This window comes from Gymnoscopelus braueri, assembly GCF_963280865.1.
Source record: "Gymnoscopelus braueri genome assembly, chromosome: 24".
Taxonomy (NCBI): Eukaryota; Metazoa; Chordata; class Actinopteri; order Myctophiformes; family Myctophidae; genus Gymnoscopelus; species Gymnoscopelus braueri.
The window spans coordinates 12,164,152-12,191,251 of record NC_137626.1 but is presented as its reverse complement, the minus strand read 5'-3'; the positions used below and the strand labels follow the sequence as shown (position 1 = coordinate 12,191,251).

The 27,100-nt window shown below is 41.6% G+C and overlaps 1 protein-coding gene across 1 annotated transcript in view; it reads left to right on the top strand.

The window, feature by feature from the left end:
• LOC308080473 (zinc finger protein 513-like) overlaps positions 1–27,095 on the top strand; it is a gene marked incomplete at its 3' end in the record, with an annotated part of 31,386 nt that extends 4,291 nt beyond the window's left edge. The window contains exons 2-8 of the mRNA XM_080422370.1: positions 2,217–2,339; positions 4,235–4,369; positions 5,542–6,162; positions 9,243–9,487; positions 11,857–12,597; positions 25,371–25,475; positions 27,090–27,095. Of these exons, the coding sequence (XP_080278496.1) occupies positions 2,217–2,339; positions 4,235–4,369; positions 5,542–6,162; positions 9,243–9,487; positions 11,857–12,597; positions 25,371–25,475; positions 27,090–27,095 (1,976 nt within the window). The remainder of the gene's footprint in view (positions 1–2,216; positions 2,340–4,234; positions 4,370–5,541; positions 6,163–9,242; positions 9,488–11,856; positions 12,598–25,370; positions 25,476–27,089) is intronic.
• Between the last annotated feature and the right edge of the window lie 5 nt (positions 27,096–27,100).

The window sequence follows — 27,100 nt, the reverse complement described above, 5'->3', positions numbered from 1 at the left end:
CATCCAACAAGCGTTGAACTGAGCAGATTGGACCTTCTGTTCCAGAGATAATGGCCAAAACATAAAAAACGGGTACTCTCGCCGATTTTTGATCGCCAATTTTTGATTGAGTTTTGGCCATTGTCGCCCGTTTTTCTTTAATAACACGGGCTAGGAAGATTGGACGGCGACAAACTAGATACCTGAGTACAGTTCACTTTGAGCTGCATCCAGCACATACACTGCCATTTCCCTCGGCCTTACCGTTAGGCCGCTAGGGGCAGTTAAAATAAATCTTTTGGGGTAGTAGATTTATTTTTTATGTTTTTCTAGTCTGGAGAGGTCACTTTTTTTACCGACGGGTAAAAGGGCAGGGGCTCAAGCCCCCTTTCATGTCTATGTGTGCGCGTGCCTGGCCCTTGACACGAAACTGTTTGAGAACCACTGGTTTAAACGACATTTAGGAAACGAGCCCAGATAAGCAACTACACTTTTCGAAACGAGCCCAAAAAAAAAAACCCACAAGCCCAAAGTCGCTTATAATATAATAAGCAGACATGACAACACAGGTCACCACCTCCTAATCTCCTGCTGTCTTCTCCGTTCGCTCTCTCGCTCTCTCGCTCGCTCAGGGCCTCCTCTCGACTCCCCATCCTCCTCCACACTTATCTCGTCCAAACCAACTTCCTTTGCTTGTCTGACGGCGTGGTGCTCTCCCTCTCTCGTTTCCTCTTGTCCTCTCTCCACTTCCTCTATTTTCCCTTCACACTTCCCGCAGACCCCCTGGTGCTTCTGAACTTCTACATTTCAGCTGTTGATGAGTCGATTCGTTGGCTCGTTATCGTCGTTGATTCGTTATCTCTCATATGGTACCAACTAGACTTGATTTTGACACCAAATTTTGATTTAGTTTTAGTCTTTTCAATAAAATTACATCTAGTTTTAGTCATATTTTAGTCACCAGAAATGTTTTAGTTTTTGTCTAGTTTTAGTCGACTAAATATCATAAGATTATAGTCGACTAAATCTACTGTTGATTTAGTCGACTAAAATGTATTTTGGCGGTGCCTTGATGGCGTCGTAATGGCTGATTTTACACTTGGTTGCATGCTGAAAATAGCCGATCTACAAGCTCACAACGGGTCGCAGCGCGATGCGTTGTGAGCTTGTAGATCTGCTATTTTCAGAGCACAACACCCGAGCGTAACCAAACACAAAAGGACTTGTCTTTTAGTTCTACTGGATCTCTTCTCCACTAGTCCCTCACTAACATTTTAGTCTAGTTTCTATTTGTTGACGAAATTGTCAATATAATTAGTCTTAGTTTTAGTCATCATAGCTTAGTTTTTATTTAGTTTTTATTTAGTTTTCTTCAGTAAAAAAAGGTAGTCGACGAACATTTTTCGTCATAGTTTTAGTCGACGAAATCAACACTGGACTACCAACATTTACACAACATGGAATTGTGGACAAAATGCTTATCCACCGATAACAAAATATTTGGAAGTTTTGGGTCTGAGAGGCTAAATCTCATCAAATGGTGGCTCCATGGCTCAAATGCCGGATAAATAATGGACCTTGATATGAAAAAGGTTGAAAACCACTGTACTAGTCAATGGAGAAGGTCCCTGTGAACCAGTGGTGGCAAAAGTACTCACATGTTTTACTTAAGTAAAAGTATCAATACAGCAGTGTAAAAATACTCTATTACAAGTAAAAGTATGGTATTCAAAATGTACTTGAGTAAAAGTACAAAAGTATTGGTATCAACATGTACTTAAAGTACCAAAAGTTGAAGTACTTATATGCAGAAGGTCGAATTCCACAAGTTTTCAAATGTGTAAAATGTATAAAAATCCTTTGAAAATACCAGATCTACAAGCTCACAACGCGTCGCATCGCTACGCATTGTGAGCTTGTAGATCGGCTATTTTCAAACTGCCAAAGTATGTATACTGTATATTAGTGGTTTTGTAATTATAATCAAAAACTGCAAAGTAACTAGTAACTAAAAATTGTAGTGGAGTAAAAGTACAATATTTGTCTCTGCGATGTAGTGGAGTAGAAGTAAAAGTATTGAAAATTGGAAATACTCCAGTAAAGTAAAAGTACCTCAAGATTTTTTACTTTCCACCACTGTCTGTGACTAAGTTATGCTAATATTTGTACATTTGTACGTGCGTGTGTGTGTGTGTGTGTGTGTGTGTGTGTGTGTGTGTGTGTGTGTGTGTGTGTAGTTGAGACGGAGGATGGGGCAGTGGTGTGCGAGCCAGGCTGTCTGGTTCTGGAGCGTGACTTCCTTCTGAGTGGAGAGCTGGAGTTTGGAGACTCTGAGATCATGGGCCTGGACCGAGATGCAGGTCAGTGACACACACACACACACACACACACACACACACACACACACACACACACACACACACACACACACACACTAGTGTTGATTTTGACAGCAAATTTTGATTCAGTTTTAGTCAGTCTTTTGAATAAAATTCCATTTAGTTTTAGTCATATTTTAGTCACCTGAAATGTTTTAGTTTTTGTCTAGTTTTAGTCGACTAAATATCACAAGTAAGACGCGCGAACGCGGGAAGCGAACGCAAACAAATTTAAATAAATATGAAAAAAAATATTTAAAAAAAAAGTAACCAATAAAGAAATACAAAAAAAATCTGCGTTAAAATGAGCATCTTAGAAAAATAGAAATTCACAAAAAAAAAACTTTTAATGTTTTTGAACAATTCAACAAAGTGTTTGAAGTGCCTGTTTCACCCACTTCCGGGGGGCGGAGCCAAAATCCGAGCCCGAAGTATTTGTTCGGGCACTTTTCATTTAACATGGGGTTTCAATGGGGAGTTTTTAGGAGCCTTCTCCGGGGCGTGGCTTCCGGGGGAAGGGGCGGGCTTAAACGCAACCTTGACAGGTGTGTTCAGTTTTCAAAGACCTTTCATTTGATGTATGGTACGTCTAAATTAGACATTTACTTATCTCAGAGGAGCTGCACGCAGGCAGTGCACACAGAGACACAGACAGAGACACAGTGCACACAGAGACACAGAGACTCAACCCGAGCACGGTTTCATAGTAAGCTCCACTTGCGCGGAGGCGCGCCTCCTTCCGCTGCGTTCGCAATAAGATTTTAGTCGACTAAACCTACAGTTGATTTAGTCGACTAAAATGTATTGTGGCGGTGCCTTGATGGCGTCGTAATGGCTGATTTTACACTTGGTTGCATGCTGAAAATAGCAGATCTACAAGCTCACAACACGTCGTGAGCTTGTAGATCTGCTATTTTCAGAGCGCAACACCTGAGGGCAACCAAACATAAAATAACTTGTCTTAGTTCTCTACTGGAAATCTTCTCCACTAGTCCCTCACTAACATTTTAGTCTAGTTTTTATTTGTTGACGAAATTGCCAATATATTTAGTCTTAGTTTTAGTCATCATAGCTTAGTTTTTATTTAGTTTTTATTTAGTTTTTATTTAGTTTTTGTCAGTGAAAAAAGGTAGTCGACGAACATTTTTCTTCATAGTTTTAGTCGATGAAATCAACACTGACACAAACACACACCCACTTAAACGTTTTTCTTCTCTCTCTCTCTCTCTCTCTCTCTCTCTCTCTCTCTCTCTCTCTCTTGCCCTCCACTCTCTAGTTTGAAAAACTGTACTTTTGATCAGAGTTATGTATACAGTGTGGTATTTATTTATTTTGTTTATTATTTTGGTGTCAGCATGTTGGCACTGGAAAAACTGTTTTAAATTGTGTCTGAATAATTCCGTAAGGGATGGGCTACAGCTCTAAACACATCAGCGTAAACGGTAAGAAGCGCTGGCACTAGATGTACCCTGTTTTAACATCTTTCATGTCAAGGACCCCCAAAAATGATATGTATTTTGCCGCGGACCCCCATCTCAAAATATTTTGTTCCAGGGACCCCCCAGAAGCAAAGATTTGAGTTACAAATGTTCGCTTTAAAATAATATATATATCAATTTGCACATATTTTCTTGATTCTTCAAAAAATAGCAGATCTACAAGTTCATATATCTGCTATTTTTGAATAGCCAAAAGTGTAAAATAATGCTTTTTATAGCTCAAATCAAAAAGTGACACAGATGCGTCCCAGGTCTTAATGGGTTAAAAAAAAAACTCTGCCACTAAATGTGTTTATAAGTACAATTTTGAGGTATTTTTTACTTTATTGGAGTGTTGCCAATTTTGCTTTCTGACGCTGTGTGTGTATTTTCTTCCAGGCATGACGGTCTTCTCTCTCAGCGTGGAGGAGGACCCCTCCGTCAGCACGGACTCCACCTTCCCGGCGTTCCTGTCTTGCAAGGGGTGTGGCCAGCTCCTGGGGGACACGCCTTTAGGGGCGGGCTTAGATCTCGGTACGTTTTGTCGTCGTCATGTCATTGTAGTTGAGTTGCTCTGTTTTATAGGTTTATTTTTTCCCTGTGTTTGCACTACGTTAAACGTCGTTGCTGTCGGGTAGAAAAACCTCTCGTCACCGGTGGTGTAAAGTAACTAAGTACATTTACTCAAGTACTGTACAATTTTGAGGTACTTTTACTGTCCTGGACTATTTCCAATTGTCTATACTTTTACTTCTACTCCACTACATCTCAGAGGCAAATATTGTACTTTTACTCCACTACAATTATTTGAAAACCTTAGTTACTAGTTACTTTGCAGATATAAATTGTTATATTATAAAACATACATTAACGAGGTGTAGATTGTGCCTAATTTGCCAAAACTTTAACCCATGCCTGTTAACACATTCACTGCCAGGGGCTTTCTACTATTGGCAGGTAGCTTCTGCCAGCATTTTTAAGCATTGCGACAAATCTTTCAAGAACCACAGAATATTTATCTCCAGTATGGTCGATCCCCTGGTGGTTGCTAATCACCGAGGGTTTCACTGTGCTTAAGTGGAAATAAAAATGTCATTGTGACCTCCAGTTGTAGAAACTTGTATGAACGAGGTATCGACTCTATGAATAGTTTCATGCCAAATGTTCACAGACGCATTTTCGGATCGTTTATTCGCCACGCTCCCGGGTGCTCCCTCACCTCTTTATTTATTGTTATTCAGTGGTGTAAAGTAACTAAGTACATGTACTCAAGTACTGTACTTAAGTACAATTTTGAGGTACTTTTACTTTACCGGAGTATTTCCAATTGTCTATACTTTATACTTCTACTCCACTACATCTCTTTGCGGATACAAATGTATTGCATTGTAAAACATACATTAACCACTTTAGCCCTGTTTTATACCTAGGCTATTTAGCCGATGCGACGCATTGCATATCTGCTATTTTCAAACATTTCAGTGCTTTTACTTTTGGTACTCAACGTCCATTTTGATACCGATACTTTTGTACTTTTTAGTACATTTATAATTCCGGACTTTTACTTGTAACGGAGTACTTCTACATTGCAGTATCGATACTTTTACTCAAGTAAAACATTTGAGTGCTTTTTTCCCCCACCACAGCTGTTGTTATTATCATAATTTATTTATCTACCTCTCTTTTTACCTTCTTTTCCTGAAAAGGGGCGGGCCTGGACTTGGGCGCGGGCCTTTACTGTCTGACGTGCGGAGAGGGCATCCACGTGGATCACCGCGCGCTCGGTGGCGGCCTGTCGCCGTCGTCCTACTACGGGCCAAACTCCGCCGCCGTCGTCGCCGCTCTCCCCGGCTGCGGGGCGGGGCCGGGCGGAAAGCGGCGGCGGCGGCAAGGCGGCAAGGCGACAGCCCTGGTGAACGGCTCCTCGCCAACGGCCTCCTCGCCGCCCCCCGCCGCCAAGCTGTACACGTGCTCCCTGTGCGCCTTCTCCTCGCGCTACTCCAACCACCTGAAGCGGCACATGCGCACGCACGACGGCGAGAAGCCGTACCGCTGCGCCGTGTGCCCGTACGCCTCGGCGCAGCGCGTCAACCTGCAGCGGCACGCGCGCACGCACACGGGCGAGAAGCCCTACCGCTGCCCGCAGTGCAGCTACGCCTGCAGCTCCCTGGGCAACCTGCGGAGGCACCAGCGCATGCACACCGCCGCGGCGGCGCAGGAGAGGAGGCCGTCACAGCAGCAGCAGCAGCAGCGCCGCAGCGCGCGAGAGAAGAAGAGGAGGACGACGACGAGGAGGAAAAAGGCGACCGGCCCCGAAGGAGACGAAGGTAAATGGACAGTCATACCCGCCAGTGGTGTAAAGTAACTAAGTACATTCACTCAACTACTGTACTTAAGTACGATTTTGAGGTACTTTTTTACTTTACTGGAGTATTTCCAATTGTCTATACTTCTACTCCACTACATCTCAGATTGTACTTTCACTCCACTACAATTATTTGAAAACTTTTGTTACTAGTTACTTTGCAGATATAAATGATTACATCATAAAACACACATTAACCACTTTAGCCCTATTTTATTTGAAAATAGCAGATCTACAAGCGACGCCATTTTCAAAGATTTTAGTACTTTTACTTTTGGTTCTTTAAGTATTGATGCCAATACTTTTGTACCTTTTTACATTTTTAATTTGGGACTTTTACTTGTAACAGAGTATTTCTACATTGCAGTATATTGCAGTATTGCACTAATAACCCCCCCCCCCCCCCCCCTGTGCACGGACACACACTAATGTATCCCCTAAATCGGTAGTTTTCATCCTTTTCATGCCAAGGACCCCTAAATTGATATACATTTGGCCACGGGCCCCCCATCTGAAAATGTTTTGTTCCAGGGACCACCAGAAGCAAGGATTTGAGTTAAAAATGTTTGCTTAAAAAAAAAAAAACATATATATATATATATATATTCAAAGATATGCACACATTTTCAAGATTTTTCTAAAATAGCAGATCTACAAGCTCATAACGCGGCACTCGGTGCCGCGCTATGAGCTTGTAGATCTGCAATTTTTGAATAGCCAAAGCTGAGTGGTTAAAATGATTTGTGACGCGATGTTGACTAATTTCGCTGGGGACCCCCTGGCAACCCCCCCAAGGACCACTTGTAGTCCCCGGAGCACTGGTTGAGAACCACCGCCCTAAATGATAGCTGTGACACCAGTGTGTGTTTTATGGAAATGAGGGCCTTTCCAAAGCAGGTAATCACCAGCCTTGTGATTTTGTCATACGGTCAAACATTCTGGCAAACGTCCCAGTCCGTCTTTAAAGGGATATTTCACCCCCAATTGACTTTTCTTTTTCCTATCGATTAGTCACCCCATGGAGACTTGAATTCTTGGATATTTTTTTGTTTTTGTCACATTCCCAAGCCAATAATTTGATGACCGGCAGCGGTTCCGGTAGGAGACACAAAGAGTCTCCTTTGTGTCTCCTACCGGAACCGCTGGTCATCAAATTATTGCCTTAGGAATATGAAAAATAAAATAAAAAGAAAATCCATGAATTCATGTCTCCATGGGGTGACTAATCGATAGGAAAAAAGTAATGTTTTTGGGTGAACTATCCCTTTTTAAGTTCAGCTGCTTCACCGTCACCCACCTTGGCAGGCATCATTTCGAAGAGCCTCATTTGCATATGCAAATAAGTTGAGGGAGTTCGTTGACTCGCGTGACTTAGTTTGAAAGTCTAGTGAGTTCAATGGAGTTTACATTTAAACAGAGGATCATAATCAGACTTCGAGCAGAACTCGAGTAATAGTGTAAAAATTGTTTTAAATATAAGCACAGACCACTAAGAAGCAGTGGTGTAAAGTAACTATAGAGCATTTACTTCTACTCCACTACATCACAGAGGCAAATATTGTACTTTTACTCCACTACAATTATTTGAAAACTTTAGTTACTTTGCAGATATAAATTATTACATTATAAAACATACATTAACCACTTTAGCCCTATTTTATACATAGGCTCAAATAGCCCATATATAGCCGATCTACAAGCTCACAACATGCGACGCGTTGTGAGCTTGCAGATCTTCAAACATTTTAGTACTTTTAGTTTTAGTATATTTTGATGCCAATACTTTTGTACTTTTACTCAAGTAACATTTTGAACACAGGCCTTTTTACTTGTAACAGAGTGTTTTTATATTGTGGTATTGCTACTTTATTTTATTTTATAACTTTGTCTTTATTGAAGTTTCAGATTCAGATGATTGCACTTGACATAATACAAAAATCAACATAAAAAGACGCACATTTATAAACACAGACAGAATTGAGAGACAAACAAAACAAAAAATTCAAAAAAATAAAATACATATTTATAACCTTTTTTTTATGGGGGTGCACATTTAACCTTTTCTCTTCTATAGCTTCACATCTCTCCTTTTAAAACAAAATATATACATTAACCATTTTTACCATCTTTTTTCGAAAGAGATCTTCCCTTATTTTCGGTACCGCTACTTTTACTCAAGTACAAATATCTGAGTACTTCTTCTTCCTCCACCACCGCATGGTGAGAGTACAGTCCAGCTTTCATCTCTGAACCGAGGAGCGGAAGGTTAAAAAAAAGGGGAAGCGAAGAGGGGAGCGTCACGAAACTGAACGGCTGTGAAAAGAGGAAGAGAAATGCTGTCTCTGCGGTCGGCTGCTTATCAAACCCAGGCAGGCCACGGTTCACTGCTTCTACGCGTACAGTGAAATCCTCCAGTTCTAACCCATTACTCATTTTCGAGATTTCTTTGGCTATTCAAAAATAGCAGATATACAAGCTCATAGCGCGGCACCGAGTGCCGCGCTATGAGCTCGCTATGAGCTGGTAGATCGTAGTACTTTTTCCACCACTCCTCAAAAATATATATATATTCAAAGATTTGCACCAAACTTTGAGGGATTTGTACTTTACTTGAGTATTTCCAATACATTTACTTCTATTCCACTACATCTCAGAGGCAAATATTGTACTTTTACTCCACTACAATTATTTGAAAACTGTAGTTATTAGTTACTTTGCAGATATCATTACATTATAAAACACACATTAACCACTTTAGCCCTATTTTATACCGAGGCTATTTGAATCGCGACGCGTTGTGAGCTTGTAGATATACTATTTTCAAACATTTTAGTACTTTTACTTTTGGTACTTTAAGTACATTTTGATACCACTACTTTTGTTCTATTACTGCACTTAATTCCAGACTTTTACTTGTAACGGAGTACATCTACATTGCAGTATTGATACTTTTACTCAAGTAAAACATTTGAGTACTTTTTCCACCACTCATTGTGTGTGTGTGCATGTGTGTGTGCGTGTGCGCGTGTTTTTCTTTTTCAGGGACCAGCCAGGGAAAGGGGCGGAGTCGAATCCTAAGCATGGACGACGACGCGGTGGTGTCGGACCTGACGCTGCGAGTGTCCCAGGACTCCTCCGCCTACCTCCACACGCTGGGGGGTCTGGGCTCCCCCTCGGCCCCGCTGCCGGACCTCCTGTTCCCCCTGTGCTGCCGCCTCTGTGGCCTCACCCTGGAGGAGGAGGCGGTCCTCCTGGAGGAGAAGGGCGAGGAGGCGGACGGCGGACAGGTGTGTCAGTGTTGATTTCGTCGACTAAAACTATGACGAGAAATGTTCATCGACTGCCTTTTTTTCATTAGGCTGCACTAGCCTTCCTGCTTTTGTGTATAGAGCAGACATGCAAAAGTGTCACTTTTCAGCTACAGTCACCTTTTTGAACCCAAATAGGGCAATTGTGTGACACCTGACCCGAAAGAAAAACACATGTTGTCACCTTTTTCACCTCGGGGCTGTTTGCATGCCTGATAGAGGGGCGGGTTTAAAATCAGCGCGGAGAGAATGCGCCTGATCCCATTGGTTCACCGATCTGTCCGTCAGCCCCCGCCCCGTCAACACAACATTACGAGCGACGCCCACTGCACTCTGGTTGGTTGGGGAAATTAAACGCTTCCTATACCGGGTACACCGACGCGCTGGTCCAGGCTTTTATTTTTTAGCAAAACTAAACAATAAAAGCCTGGAGATCGAGGCTATTTTTTCACTGACGAAAACGAAATAAAAACGAAATAAAAAACTAAGCTAGGATGACTAAAACTAAGACTAAACATATTGACAATTTCCTTCAACAAATAGAAACTAGACTAAAATGTTAGTGAGGGACTAGTGGAGAAGAGATCCAGTTGAACTAAAAGACAAGTCATTTTATGTTTGGTTGTGCTCGGGTGTTGAAAATAGCTGATCTACAAGCTCACAACGCGTCGCGCTCGCCAGTACCGCGGGAAGTAGGGGTGCTGGGGGTGCGGCCGTCCCCCCTCCCCCCAGGTAACGCACCCCCTACCGCCCCCCCCATTTTTTTTTTTTTTTCATAATAAATCGGTAAAATCAGGCAAAAATAAGAATTAAATAACATAACTCTAACCTAACCCTAATCCTAACCCTAAAACCGAAATAAAGAAACCAAAAACTGGGCGCGCGGGGGGTCCTCATGCACGCGCGTGCATGAGATGCGCATACCGCACCCCTAACCTAAAAGGTCTTCCCGCGGGCTATGGCGCTCGCGACGCGTTGTGAGCTTGTAGATCGGCTATTTTCCGCGTGCAACCAAGTGTAAAATCAGCCATTACGACGCCATCAAGGCACCGCCAAAATACATTATTGAGTGCCAGTGATTTTTTTCGATTTTCATACCTTTTTGAAGTAGTCACAGAATATTTATCTCCAGTATGATCGATCCCCTGATGGGAGGGGTTCACTGTGCTTCCGCGAAAAGAAAAGAAAAATCATCGCGACCTCCCGTTTGTATCACTTTTATACACCTTTGAAAATAGCATGTCTCGGCCAAAAATACATAGTAAAAAAAAAAAAGTACACAGGAGCCGAGATACAGGATTTTTAAGTAATAAGTTAACCAAGAAGGGAATGGAGCAGCAAAATGTTCAGGTCACGATATCTTGGGTTCTGTGTGAGAATGTTTCCTAAATTACTTTTTTTACGTCAGTGGCAGTGAATGAGTTAAGACCGGGGGAACGCATCTGTGTGTCATTTTCAGATTTCTTTGGGCTATTCAAGAATAGCAGATCTACAAGCTCATAGCGCGGCACCGAGTGCCGCGTTATGAGCTTGTAGAGCTGCCCTGGAACAACATATTTTGAGATGGGGGTCCGCGGAGATGGGGGTCCGCGGCCAAATCATTTTGGGGGTCCTTGGCATGAAAAGGTTTGAGCACCGCTGATATAGTAACTTAACTCTTTAAGACCTGAGAACGCATCTGTGTGTCATTTTTTGATTTCGTTGGGCTATTCAAAAATAGCAGATATACAAGCTCATAGCGCGGCACCAAGTGCCGCGCTATGAGCTTGTAGATCTGCTATTTTTTTTAAATCGTGAAAAATGTTGTGCAAATCTTTGAATATATATTTAAAGCGAGCATTTCTAGCTAAAATGTTATTGCTTCTGGGGATTCTACAAATGTCTTCTAAATCAGTTTAAAACAGTTTTCTGAAACACTTATGTTGCTATAATATTAATGTCAGTGTCAAGGAGCCCCACAACGATATGTATTTGACTGCGGACCCCCATCTCAAAATAATTTTTTTCCAGGGACCCCCAGAAGCAAAGATTTGAGTAAAAAACAATTGCTTTATAGATATATATTCAAAGATTTGCAAAAAAAAAACACGATTAAAAAAAAAAATAGCAGATCTACAAGCTCATAGCGCGGCACTCGGTGCCGCGCTATGAGCTTGTATATCTGCTATTTTTTAATAGCCAAATGTATAAAATATGGATAAAGTGGTTACACAGATGCGTCCCCCGGTCTTAAAGGGTTAAGTTTTTCAGAAAACCGTTGGGATTTAGAAGAGCTTTTGTAGAATCGGCCTCAGGTCTTAATTAAAGTGACAATACGCTTTAACAAATCTACTCGTGCATCTTTGCAGGTGTGCCGCGGTTGCTCCGCCGACCTCCTCAACAAAGACTCGGCAGACGGCGCCCCCTGCAGCCCGGAGCCGCCTTCTCCGCAGCAGACCAGGCGGCGCGGTGGCGGCCGCCGCCGCCGCCGCCGGGCGGAGGAGGAGGAGGAGGAGGAGGGCGCGCCCCCCACCGACAAGATCTACCGCTGCCCGCACTGCCCCTTCCTATCGCACTACCCCAACCACCTGGCGCGCCACGCGCACACCCACTCGGGCGAGAAGCCCCACCGCTGCCCGCACTGCGAGTACACGTCGGCGCACCTGGACAACCTCAAGCGCCACCTGCGCGTGCACACGGGCGAGAAGCCCTACCGGTGCCCGTCGTGCGCCTACGCCTGCGGCAACCTGGCCAACCTGCGGCGGCACGAGCGCATCCACTCGGGCGCCAAGCCCTTCCAGTGCGGCGCGTGCGGCTACTCGTGCAACCAGAGCATGAACCTGAAGCGCCACATGCTGCGGCACACGGGCGAGAAGCCGTACCTGTGCGGCGAGTGCCCGTACACCACGGGACACTGGGACAACTACAAGAGGCACCAGCGCAAGCACGGGCACAACACGGACGGCTGGGACAAGCAGGGCTGGGGGGGCGGGGGGGGGGCGGGCGCCGCGCGGCGGGCCGGAGGCCGAGGAGCCGCCGGCGGAGGAGGAGGAGGAGGAGGAGGAGGAGGGACAGAAGCAGGTGGAAGGGGCGGTGTAATGATTATGCATGTGAGTGAGTGAGTGAGTGAGTGGAACGTACGTATATCAGGGTTCCTGCTGTGGTCGCGTTTTTTTTTTTACCCATTAAGACCGGGGGAACGCGTCTGTGTCATTTTAAGATTTCTTTGGGCTATTCAAAAATAGCAGATCTACAAGCTCATGACGCGCGACATGCTATGAGCTTTTAGATCTGCTATTTCTTTATTATTATAAAAAAAAAAATGAACAATTTGTACTCTAATCTTTGCTTCTGGAGGGGTGTCCCTGGAACAAAATATTTTGAGATGGGGGTCCGTGGCCAAATACATATAATTTTGGGGGTCCTTGACATGAAAAAAGTCTGAGAACCACTGATTATATTATTGTTATAGCAACATTAAAAAAAAAAAAAAAAAGTATTTAGAAGACATTTGTAGAATACCCCAGAAGCAAAGATTTGAGTTGCAAATATCTGCTTATGTATTTCTGTCTGTCGGGGGCCTCGACCATCGAGCTCTTAATTGATCCCTTGGGTTGTGCACTGAGTTGATTTGATTGGGCCACAAAAGTGTCAAACTCGTTCTGCGCTCGTTAGTGCTCTCTCTCTCTAATCAATTAGTGCATCAGAGACAGCAATCACTTTGATACCTGTCAGAGAGGGGAGGTGCTGAGGGAGCGGGGGGGGGTAGTGTTTGTGTGTGTGTGTGTACACACACACAAACAGATCTGAAAAGCTACCTAGTTGGCCTTTAACCCATTAAGACCTGTAATGCATCTGTGTCACTTTAGATTTCTTTGGCTATTCAAAAATAGCAGATCTACAAGCTCGTAGCGCGGCACCGAGTGCCGCGGCACCGAGTGCCGCGCTACGAGCTTGTAGATCTGCTATTTTTGAAAAATCTAGATTTTTTTTATTTTTCATTTTTTTCCAAAAAACTGTTAGGATTTAGAAAACATTTTTAAGAATCGCCTCAGGTCTTAATGGGTTAAAAATCTTTAGTGCCTTCTTGGCAATTATTTGGGGGCCCACTTGCAATAAACCTCACGGCCCCACAGGTTGGTAAATAGCTGCTCTTATCGTACAGATTTTGTCCCAAAATGATCCGGGGAAGGGAAGAAGAAAAAAAAACGTTGACCCTGGAAGTCATCGGCCGCGTATTTTAGGGACCCTGATGTACACGTGTTGTCCTGCTGTGGTTGAGTGTGTGTGTGTGTGTGTTTGTGTGTGAATAATATACACTGGTTGACCCTCTGCTGTGGTGAATGTGTGTGAATTTACACTGGTGCATTGGTTCTCAAAGTGGGGTCCGGGGACCCCCAGGGCTAATATAGCATCACAATAATTTTAACCTTTTTATACTTTGGCTATTCAAAAATAGCAGATTTACAAGTAGATCTGCAATTTTTTTGGAAAATTTGTGCAAACCTTTTGAATATTATACATTCTTTTCAAGCGAATATTTGTAACTCAAATCTTTGCTTCTGGGGGGAAAGGTGCTTCCCACCTGGAATAATATTTCTTTTTTTTTTGATGGGGGGTCCGCGGCCAAATACGTATCGTTTTGGGTGGTCCTTGACATGGAAAAAGTTTGAGAACCACTGCACTGGTGACCCTCTGCTGAGGGTCGGAAGCTTAACTCAGGTGCCTTTCGACGGGCCAGGGACTGACTGACTGAGCTGACTGACTGACTGACCGACCGACCGACCATAACGCTGCACTGCACTGTAAACCAGTGGTGGAAAAAGTACTCAAATTCTTTACTTAAGTAAAAGTATCAATACTGCAATGTAGAAATACTCCGTTACAAGTAAAAGTCCAGAATTCGAAATGAACTTGAGTGAAAGTACAAAAGTATTGGCATCAAAATGTACTTAAAGTACCAAAAGTAAAAGTACTAAAATGTTTGAAAATAGCCTAGGTGTAAAATAGGGCTAATAGTGGTTAATGTATGTTTTTATAATATCATAATTTATATCTGAAAAGTAACTAGTAACTAAAGTTTTCAAATAATTGTAGTGGAGTAAAAGTACAATATTTGCCTCTGAGATGTAGTGGAGTAGAAGCAAAAGTATTGGAGATTGGAAATACTCAAGTAAAGTACAAATACCTCAAAATTGTACTTAAGTACAGTACTTAAGCAAATGTACTTAGTTACTTTCCACCACTGCTGTAAACTGTGGGCATTAAAAAGAAAAACACCAGAAAGAGACTGTAAAAGATATGGTGTGGATGTTGAGAATGGCCTCGGTCTCATTCTCTGACCTATAGAGTAACCGAAGTCCTGACCGTCGTCACTCGTTCGTCCCCCTGGGTCACGGAGGTCATTTCTCTATGGAGAATACCATTGGGGTCATCTTAGAATCATTTGTTTTAATGACGCTAGAGGGTGCTCTTCCCTAATCCTATGAATGATCCCTTTGACTCTGAGAGAATCATAGAAGCAAAGATGACGTCATCCCCCCAAAAAAACAGTCAAGTCCCATCCACTCCCATGTTATTATGAGATGTAGGAAAAACACATCTGGCTCGGATTTCTTCTTATTTTCGGTGAAAACGAGCCATATTCAACTGCCGACTGCGACAGAATGGACCATAGGCTCTATGCACAAAAGCCCTATTATCACTTCCTTCACAGGTGTTACCAATGATACTAATGAAGGCTCTGTTCCAGCACAGTAGTGCTCAAGACGTTTTAATTTCCACGACCCCCATAACTCTGAGAGTGTACAAAATTGAACCAAATGGACCCTCACAGGTCCATTTGGTTCCATTTGTACACTCTCAGAGTTACACACCCGTAAGGGACCATTTGGAACCGCCTTAAGGAACCATTAGGGTCCCGGGACCCCACTTTGAGACCCACTGGTGTAGCAGAAGTGTTTCCAGTGAGCCAACACGCACAATACATCAGCACCCTGACTCTGTTTGACCAAGAATGGAACAGAGCCTTCATTAGTATCATTGGCAACACCTGTGAGTGTCTTCACACTATGGCTGCTGTGCATAGAAGCCTATAGACCATATTCACACGGCGGCCATATTGCTATCAAGTTAATGAAATGCCACCCAAGTTATGAAATGCCATTAAGTTATGAAATGCCAAATGGCCGCCGTGTGAATATGGTCTATTGCGGTAAAAAGGTTTGTGTTCCAGTGGATGGACGAGACCCCCCCCCCCCCCCCACTCGGTGCCACGCTATGAGCTTGAAGATCTGCTATTTTTGAATAGCCCAAAGTAATCTAAAAAAATAAAATAAATTACAGATTCTTTCCCGGTCTTAACTCTCTCAGTGCCAAGAGTATTTTCATAAAGTACTCCCCCAGTGCCAGAAATTTGCGTTTTTTTAAATGTTTTAATTTTGTAATTTTTCATTCAAATAAATAATCTGATTGGGTTTTTAAACCCATAATACAGTTCGACCAGTAGAGCGCAACAAATCGACACATTGATGACCTCACTGGCTCACTCGCCCCCTCCCAAACAGGCTCACGTCACATCCGGTCATAACCGGATGTTGACATTTTCGACAATCGTTGATCGGGCTAAATTACGATGCGATACACGACTACGATGACTGATCGTCACCCAGACCAAAGAGAGTAGACGTGGACCTCTCCGTTCTTTTTTTATACCATGTGAAAAACCGTGACTTTCCCTATTCTGGCCAAAAATGACCGCGGGAAAAAAATGAGAACCAGAAACGGAATCTGCGCCATGAAACCGGAACCCAAGGAGTCAGGAAGCGAAAGTGATCATGAAAAATAAACAGAATAGCGCGACCACAGTCAAAAGTAAAAACTCGGGATTTCTCGTGCTGGCACGGAGGGTACTCGGGAAAAACTCGGGATATCTCGGGGCGTGGCACTGAGAGAGTTAATGGGTTTGAATTCAGAATTGGGGAGACGAAGAAACGTGACCCAGGTCTGATGCGTAAATGACGTTTGACTTCGGTGCTCTATGAAAAAATAAAAAAAATAATGCAGTGCTCAACATCGATATTTCAACGAGCCAAATCAGGTTAGCGTCTTGAGTCAAACCACTGTTCTTTTTGTAAGCTAACTGTCATGAAGCAGATCTGAGGATGAATTCAGACGTTTATTTTTTCAACAGATTTATATTTTGTGAGTGTGTTTGGGTGGAAGACTTCTATGTGTTTTGGGGGTATGTTGTTGTTGTTGTTGTTGCCTAGAATACCAGAATGTAACCACATCTTCAGAAATGTATTTCTATTAGCCAAGGTGCGTTAATACTGTACACAACTTTACGGCAAAGAGTTATTTTCAGACAACTTTTGCAGAAATTGCTTAACAAGCTTAAACTGTATTTTTAAAGTGCTGGTAATTGTTTTTCTTTCTTCTGAAATCTCAAAAGTGTGGTGTCAAGGGACAAAGAAGCTAGCATTTGACCTCAGTTAATCATGATTGGTAATTATTGAATCCCAACAAATTGATCTCTCTCGCTCTCTAACTCTTTGACTGCGGACGACGCGATAACGCGTCAAGTGCTACTTTGTCCAGTTGGCCGTCGACGCGCTCGACGCGCTGGACGCGCGTTCATTGTTTAATCTCTGATTGCGCTATGCTGCTTAATATTCAATGTTATTCTCGAGTTCCACTTACTTCACGGACATCTGCATCCGGTTTCATGACCTGGATTCCGTTTCCGGTTTTTGATTCTTTTCCCCAGTCATTTTCGTCCAAAATAGGTAAATAAACGGTCTTTCACACGGTATGACGGACAAACGGACAGTTTCTCTTCTATAATCTATGGTCTGGGTGACGATCAGTCATCGCCGTCGTATATCACAACGTAATTTTCGCCGATCAAAACAATGGGGGGGACGTCACATCCGTTTTCATGTTTTTCCTTGTCTAATCTATGAAGAAGGGTGAGAGAGACCCAACGACATGATCAAAGCTGTCATGTGCTGCGCTCTAGTGGCGGATTTGTGCTGGGTCTTTACATTATGTGTCCTTAAATTATTTTCATGAGAAAAATTCAAAATATAAAAATAAAAAAACACGAAAATTGCTGGCACTGGGGGAGTACTTTATGAAAATACTCTGGCAGTCAAAGAGTTAATACATTAAGACCGTGAAATCATTTGTAACCACTTTAATCATTATTTTATACTTTGGCTATTCAAAAATAGCAGATCTACAAGCTCATAGTGCGGCACTCCCGCACTATGAGCTTGTAGATCTGCTATTTTTGAAAAATCGTGAAAATGTGTGCAAATCTTTGAATATATATATTTTTAAAGCGAACATTTTTAACTCTGATATTTGCTTCTGGGGGTCCCAGGAACAACATATTTTGAGATGGGGGTCCGCGGCCAAATACATATAATTTTGGGGGTCCTTGACATGAAAAAAAAAAAAAAAAAAAAGGCTTTTTAGAAGACATTTGTAGAATCCCCAGAAGCAAAGATTTGAGTTAAAAAATGTTTGCTTTATAAACAAATCTAAAACAGCAGATCTACAAGCGCATAGCGCGGCCGCGCTACGAGCCTGTAGATCTGCTATTTTTGAATAGCCAAAGAAATCTGAAAATGACACACGGATGCGTTCCCGGTCCTTAATGGGGCAAAAAGAAAGGTGTCATTTTCAAACGTGTCTGGTATGCGGTACTGCTCAACGGGTGGTAGAGGGCACGTCATGGGACAACTGGATAAAAAAAAGAACCGTCAAATATGTCATGGTTTTATTCTTACATGAAATAACCTGTGAGATTGTTTTGGGGTTAAAGCCGCTGTGAAAATGGCCAATCCTACGCACTTGCGCGAGCTTGTTATTTTTGCTGTCAATTGTACAGTTAGGATGCAGTCACGCCGAACTTTGATTATGCCTTTGATTATGTGGCGGATTCTGCCGATGCTTCTCAATTGCAACGGAGCGGTTTGTTGCCATTCGTGGATCTTCGGAGATTTTTTTTTTTTTTAAGTTTGGTGTGACTGCACCCTTAAGGGGGAGGGCACCTTCATGATGCTGTTTTAAAAAAAATCGGCTATTCAAAAATGGCAGATATACAAGCTCATAGCGCGCCATTCGGTGCCGCGCTATGAGCTTGTGGGGGTCCCTGGAACAATGAGCTTCTGGGGGATCCCTGGAACAAAATATTTTGAGATGGGGGTCCGTGGCCAAATACATATCATTCTGGGGGTCCTTGATATGAAAAAGTTTGAGCACCACTGATATAGAAACATACGTTTTTCAGAATACTGTTGGGATTTAGAATACTTTTGTAGAATCATCTTCAGGTCTTAATGGGTTAACTATGAAAGTGCACAAAATGACAAATGACATTTGTGCACGTTCAGAGTTGGAAATAGATGAACCCAGAGGATTTTACTGTGTAGTTGCTGATGATACATGTGTACTCTCCCACAAATGGACAACACTGAGGAGTTAACTGTATAATAGCTGATCTACTGTCTGTATTTGTAAAAAAAAAGGTTGATCTGCGTACCGGTTTATCCGTAAGAACTGGATACAGTGTTTACATCGAGCCGCAAATTGTGAAGCTGTTATAACAGTGAGCCTGTACTGTGCCCACTGAGCATTTTTCGGGCTATTAGACGTCTGAAATATGTCTTAACTGCTAGGCTAAAACCGGGTTATAACTGGTCTAAAAGTGAATGTTTTTTCAACGTCTATTCTTAGCCTAGACGTTGATTAGCTGTTTTTTTTTAAACGTCTATATATAGACCGTCTATATTGTAGCTGTTGAAATAACATCTATAATATAGACGTCTATATTTAGACACTTAAAAAACAGCTAATCTTAGAAAAAAAAATCACTTTCAGTTATAACCGGGTTTTAGACTGAGGTCTAGTGTGTGTGTGTGTGTGTGTGTGTGTTTTCGTACAGTATGTCACTCTGCAGTGAGTACATACATTGTATTGTCAAATCACAACACAAGGTCATGCGACTTCATTAGATCGCTAATATCCAACACAGCGGTGCGATTTGTTGGTCAAGTTTCGACGACGGTAACGGACATGGAGCATGTGCTCGGTTGCACGACAAATTTTAACGTCTGCATAAAGAAACCAATCAAGTCTACACGCTGCAAAGGTAATCCCACTGTTTGTTGCAAGTTCTCCAGAACTTGTGGGAGAGAAAGCAGATCTACAAGCTTGTAGTGCCGCGCCACGAGCTTGTAGATCTGCTATTTTTGAAAAATTGTGAAATTGTGTGCACATCTTCAAATATATATATTATTTGATATATATACCACTGATATACCACTGATATAGAAACGATAGTTTTCCAGAAGAATTAAGACATTTGTTGAGACATTTGACAGTTACAAATGTTCACTTTAAAATATATATATATTCAAAGATTTGCACACATTTTAACGATTTTTCAAAAATAGCAGATCTACAAGCTCATAGCGCGGCACTCGGTGCCGCGCTATGAGCTTGTAGATCTGCTATTTTTGAATAGCCCAAAGTGTAAAATAATGCTTTTTTTTTTAGCTCAAATGACACAGATGCGTCTCAGGTCTTAATGGGTTAAACATAGTGGTTCCTGACTCCTTGTGTTTTTTTTTTTAACTTTTTTGTCCTACTGCCAATAGTGAATGAATGTTCACCTGGTGTCCTGGGCTCTAAATGAGGCCCTGCTTAGATGGCTAGAATGAAGAATGTATTCTAAACCTGTCATTCTTGACCTTTTTCAGGCCGCGACCCCCCCACAATAATCATACTTGAACTAGTGGAGACCCCTCACCCTGACAATCACTTGGATTTGTAAGAGTTGAGGCATTATATTTTCTCGGTTCCACAGATGAATGCTGCCCCCCCCACAGGTTGAGAACCACTAAACAGAACCACTAAACAGGGGCCCCCCCAGACATGGGATGGAGGTATTTGTGCTTTTCTGGAGTATATTTCCAATACTTTTACTTCTACTCCACTACATCTCGGATCCAATTATTGTACTTTTACTCCACTACATTTATTTGAAAACTTTAGTTACTTTGTAGATTTTGATTATCGTTACAAAACATACATTAACCACTTCAGCCCTATATACATTTCGGCCATTTGAAAATAGCCGATCTACAAGCTCACAACGCGTCGCGATGTGATGCATTGTGAGCTTGTAGATCGGCTATTTTCAAAATATTTTTATATATTTGAAAACTTGTAATTGGACATGCTGCATAATTAATACTTTTGAGCATAATGAGTACTTTCTACTTTTGGTACTTTATGTACATTTTGATACCAGTACTTATGTACTTATACTCAAGTACATTTTGAATTCCGGACTTTTACTTGTAACAGAGTATTTCTGCATTGCAGAATTGATACTTTTACTTAAGTAAAACAAAACAATTGTACGAGTCTGGTTCTTGAGAATGTTTGACATGGTTTCAATGCGTTCCAGACGGTGTTAATTGTTTTGTCTATAAGACTAAAAGACTAAGGTTTTGATATTTAGTCGACTAAGACTAGACTCAGATTAACCCATTAAGACCTGGAACGCATCTGTGTCACTTTAGATTTCTTTGGCTATTAAAAAATAGCAGATATACAAGCTCATAGAGTGCCGCGCTATGAGCTTGTAGATCTGCTATTTTTGAAAAATCATGAAAAGAAAAGTTAGATTTTTTTCCAAAAACTGTTAGGATTACGATTTTTGTTAACACATTGGCTGCCAAAGACGCAGATCTGCCTTTTTTTTCTTGTTTTTTGACCCAAAGATCAAGGAGATATGATTTATCGAAGATTTAGACTCCCATCCACTTCCTTGTTAACTTAAAACTTAAAAATTCTGTATCTCGGCTCCTGAGTACTTTTGTTTTTTAATTGAAAAATCTCTGGCAGTCTACAGCAAAAAATCTGAAATAATTCTGGCAGGAAATGAATCGCCTCAGGTCTTTAACAATTTCAGAAGACTAAAATGGGACTAAAACTATGTGGTGTGTGTTATTCAAAAGACTAAGTCTAAATCAGAATTTGCTTTCATTTGCTTTGCGGGTTTCTCACTCTATGAGTCAAACATGTCAGTGGTTGATTTCACTTGTTACAGTACTTCCCCTTCTCTGGTTTCACCACTTTCAACCATGGCGTCCCTATTTTGGGCATGTTCACAGTTTTAGAAGTTTTAGCGTAAATAGCAGATCTACAAGCTCAGATCGGCCATTTCCGCCATTTGATGTGCGACGGAGCATAATAGGGCTTAGCCCATTAAGACCAGGAACACATCTGTGTCATTTTAAGTTTTAAATGGTAGATCTTCTATTTATTTATTTGTTATCATGAAAATGTGTGCAAAACTTTGAATATATATATATTTTTTTAAAGCTTGTGGGGGAAAAAAACGTATGTTGCTATTAATCAGTTATTCTCAACAAAAAAAAATATGTCAAGGGCCCCCAAAATGATATGTATTCGAGTGCGGACCCCCATCTCAAAATGTGTTGTTCCAGGGACCCCCCAGAAGCAAAGATTTGAGTAAAAAAAAAACGCTTTATACACGCTATGAGCTTGTATATCTGCTATTCTTTGAATAGCCCAAAGAAATCTAAAATGACACATGATGCGTTACCTGTTTGAATGAGTTAAATTGGGATTTAATTCCAAATTTTACGTATCATTTTATAATGGACAATTCACTTTTCGGGGCAAGTGGGCATGACCTTTGGGGCAAGTAGAACATGACCTGTACTTGCCCGACGGGCAAGTGCCTCTGAGACCCTCAGTGTCTGCCCCTGTAGTGGGTATTTGTCCCAACCATGATCACAATTTGAAAAAGTACTCAAATGATTTACTTAAGTAAAAGCACCAATACTGCAATATAGATACTCTGTTACAAGTAAAAGTCCAGAATTCAAAATTTACTTGAGTAAAAGTACAAAAGCAGTGGTATAAAAATTTACTTTAAGTACCAAAAGTAAAAGCACTAAAACATTTGAAAATAGACGATCTACAAGCTCACAACGTGTCGCGATGCGACGCGTTGTGAGCTTGTAGATTCAGCTATTTTCAAATAGCCTTTGTATAAAATAGGGCTAAAGTGGTTAATGTATGTTCCATAATATACTTTATACCTGAAAAGTAACCAGTAACTACGTTTTCAAATATTGTAGTGGAGTAAAAGTTCAATATTTGCCTCCGAGATGTAGTGGAGTAGAAGAAAAGTATTGGAAATTGTAAATACTCAAAATTGTACTTAAGTACAGTATTGTACTAAGTTACTTTCCACCACTGCAAGCGAGTCAGTTCCATCTGTTTTATCGAATGCAGTACACGTACAGTATTTACAGAAGGAGCTTGGTGATACATAATTATGAAACTGATGGATGTACACACAGCCTATTGTTGATGGACTCTCAGAAACGTACAAAAGGATAGTTTCCACTGACTACGAATGAGAGATTACATCACATGTGGTGTCAGCCTTTGTGTCTGTAACCTACATGTTCACATGTGCCTTGATTAATAGCTGTAATAAAAATGACTTTTGAATCGAGGCCCCTCTTGTGTTTGAGTTAATTCCAAAACACAAAAAAAAACAATACTCAGTTACAGTGGTGGAAAGTAACTAAGTACATTTACTTAAGTACTGTACTTTTTGTACTTTACTTGAGTATTTACAATTTCCAATACTCCACTACATCTCGGATCCAAATATTGTACTTTTACTCCACTACATTTCTTTGAAAACTTTACTTTGTACATTTTGATTATTATTACAATAAGGAAAACATCACATGGATGCACCTGGGACGTATCATCAGTGTTGTAGCCTAGGGTCAACGGGTGTTTCGGGTCACGCAACAACATACACCCTCGCCCAGGTGACCCAGCCGGGGTTGATCAGGCTCCGACTTATGTCCCAGTAGCTACCCACGGTCAGCCCTATAGGGAAAGACAGGGCCACTCAGTCCGCTTCTCCGGAACTACTCTGCCGGGACTCGGGGTGGGGGGGGGGGCTCTGGCACGTGGAGGGACTCACTAGGCTCTGTGGGTTGTCTCCTGGCCGGGCTCCTCCTTCGTCTCACCAGGTCCAGGACCTGAGCGCTGCACCAGATCCGCTGCACCACCCCGATCCAAACATTTCCTTCTGGCGTGATGGTTCTGTGGGCCGTGGTGGTACTGCAGGCTCCACTTGCGGCTTGCTTGAATGGCCCTCCTAAAGGCCTCACCGTGGGTTTGTTGGGCTTCTTTCTCACGGAAGACACAGGCTGGGGCGCTAACCCATACTGCTCCCGGGATGCCGTCTACATTCCGGCTGTCGCCCGTCTCTCCGGTGGTCACCAAACTATTCCTGGTTGTCACGTGGTCTCATTCCTATGAGCCACTAATAAATAGAATCACTAACTATAAGGAAAACATCACATGGATGCTCCTGGGACGTATCATCAGTGACAAAACCTACGTTAACCTCTTCAGGCCTATATACATTTCGGCCATTTGAAAATAGCCGATGTACAAGCTCCCAGTTTCATGGACTGAAACTGGGAGACGGTTCGGCAGCTGAGGTGCCTTAAATACATTTGGTTCCATTTGCACACTCTCAGAGTTACAAACCTGTATAGGGTCCATTTGAAACCCCCTCAAGGAACCCTGAGTGTCCCTGGACCCCACTGTCCTTATTTTTTTTTACACACTGGTATCTGATCAGTCAGTATCGACCAATGTGCAAGTTATCGGTTTCGGAATCGGTCATGGGAAGGGGAAAAATTGTGTCAGTACATCTCTTGTTTTTTTGGGCGGTGAAACCGCCCCTATAAGTGAGGTTTGGATATTTGTACAACAAATCCTGCGCTGTGATTGGCCAAAAATGGACCCCGCCTAACCCTGCACCGTGATTGGCCAATCACAGTCTATTCAGGAATGTGATTGGCCAGTGTCACATGACACATGTGCATAGCCCTATATAAGAAACCATAACTTAAAAAAAAACATAACATTTTTTTTAAGTTATGGTTTCTTCCATCATAAAGAGTGTTTCAATAAATGTATTTATTTCTTGTACATGATTGGTTGACTCCATTCAGTATTGTGATTAGCTAGCAAGACACCGCCCACTTCACACAGGGTGTGATTTTTTATAATATGACTGAACAGCTCAAATACAAAACACATTGCCATCATTAGAAATTGATACAAATCTACCTCTTCTATTACTCGTATCGCAAAATTGGTTCTATATAGAGCGCAGTGGTGGAAAAAGTACTCAAATTCTTTACTTAAGTAAAAGTACCAATACTGCAATATAGAATTACTCTGTTACAAGTAAAAGTCCAGAATTCAAAATGTACTTGAGTAAAAGTGCAAAAGTATTGGCATCAAAATGTACTTAAAGTACCAAAAGTAAAAGTACTAAATGTTTGAAAATAGACGATCTACAAGCTCACAACGCGTCGCGATGCGACACGTTGTGAGCTTGTAGATCTGCTATTTTCAAATAGCCCATGTATAAAATAGGGCTGAAGTGGTTAATGTATCTTTTATAATGTCATAATTTATACCTGAAAAGTAACTAGTAACTAAAGCTTTCAAATAATTGTAGTGGAGTAAAAATACAACGTTTGCCTCTGAGATGTAATGGAGTAGAAGTAAAAGTATTGGAAATTGGAAATACTCAAGTAAAGTACAAATACCTCAAAATTGTACTTAAGTACAGTACTTGAGTAAATGTACTTTACACCACTGTATAGAGGTCATCTGGCTGATTTCATCAGAGGTCACATTTTAGAAGGCGATCGAAACTTGCGCACTTATTATATTTTCCCCCCATGTTTCTCTGAGATGCGCATTCGTGCACATGTTTCACCAGAAGGGCATCAAAGGGCCACCAGACCGCACCCCGGCCTCCACACAACCCCATATCAACTTCCTCTTTCTGTTTTTAGGAAACCCCATCATTTTATTACCCACCCAGGTGGGTGGCAGCGAGAAGAAAGAACCCCTCACACTCAAAGAAACTCCCGCACCAATTTTAGATCTATAGCTCATACGTTCAGTGACGTCTCCCCAGTGTTGATTTCGTCGACTAAAACCATGACGAAAAATGTTCGCCGACTACCTTTATTCACTGATGAAAACAAAATAAAAACGAAATAAAAACTTAAGCTATGATGACTAAAACTAAGGCTAAATGTACTGACAAATTTGTCAACAAATAAAAACTAGACTAAAATGTTAGTGAGGGACTAGTGGAGAAGAGATTCAGTAGAACTAAAAGACAAGTCATTTTATGTTTGGTTGCGCTCGGGTGTTGCGCTCTGAAAATAGCAGATCTACAAGCTCACAACGCGTCGCGCTGCGACGCGTTGTGAGCTTGTCTTTTAGTTCTATCGTCTTTAATGCCATGCGCGCATAGCATGGCATTAAAATCACTTAAACATTTTAACACTATATATATTTCAGAACCATCTTGAAAAAATCAGAACGTTTGGGAATACTTTTGGAACATTTTAACAACACAAATCGCGTATGGGGGTCCCTGGCACAAAATATTTTTAGATGGGGGGGGGGGGGTCCTTGACATGAAAAGGTTTAAGAATACACTGTTTTAGAATATCCTGCTCTAGTAGAAGTACTGTTACTTGACTTAAATATTACTCTAGCAAGTAAGATTGCTTGTGTTGAAAACTTTTCAAGACAACTGTAGCGCTTATAAGGAGTATTTTTTTCAATTCAATTTTATTAAAGTGTTAAATCACAACAAGTGGTCTCAAGGCACTTTACATGTAGAGCAGAGACCCGACAGTCCCACCCTGAGCAAGCAATTTTGCGACAGTGTCAATGACAAACTCCCCCTTAACTGGAAGAAACGTCAGGCAGACCCTAGGCTCTAGGGTGGGGGCCTTCTGCCTCGACCGTGTCGGGGGGAAAGAAGAGGGAGAGGAGAGACAGAGAGAGATACAAGTAGTAACAATAACAATAGTAGCAGATATAATAGTGTAAGATAGTATATGATAGTATAATATATTAATAATAATAATATACATACATACAATAATGTGTATACAGTATAGTGGCTTTTATTTGTTTCAACTGTAACGGGTACCAGGTTTTTATTGAAAGGAGGTATATAAGAGAGAGGCCTATATTTCTATTTTTCGAAAAAAGGCATGTATTATATTATTATTGTATTGTACAAAAAGAGGCTTGTATTAGAACAGAGGCTTTTAATCGCTTGTTTCAACAACGCCCCCGGTCATTAATAGAGACCCGGTTTTGAATTGAATAGAGGTCATTTTAGAGGATTTACATATCTCAACTATCAATCCGTCTCTAAGACACTGACGCTCTGCGTCGAGTGGTGGGCATCTTTTCTATCAGTCATTTTATAAACTCTAGTAAACTCTCAAAGATGGATTTTTTTTAATTAAAGGAGATTCAAAGCAAACTTGAATTGAGTGTAAAAGGCAGAACCCAAAGTCGGTCTGCCGTGACGACTGTGTGTGCAACCGTATTATTATTATCATCTCTACACACCCATATGTAAATTTGATAAAGTCCCATGTGTGTGGTGTGCATGTGCATGCAGCCTTGAAGTCT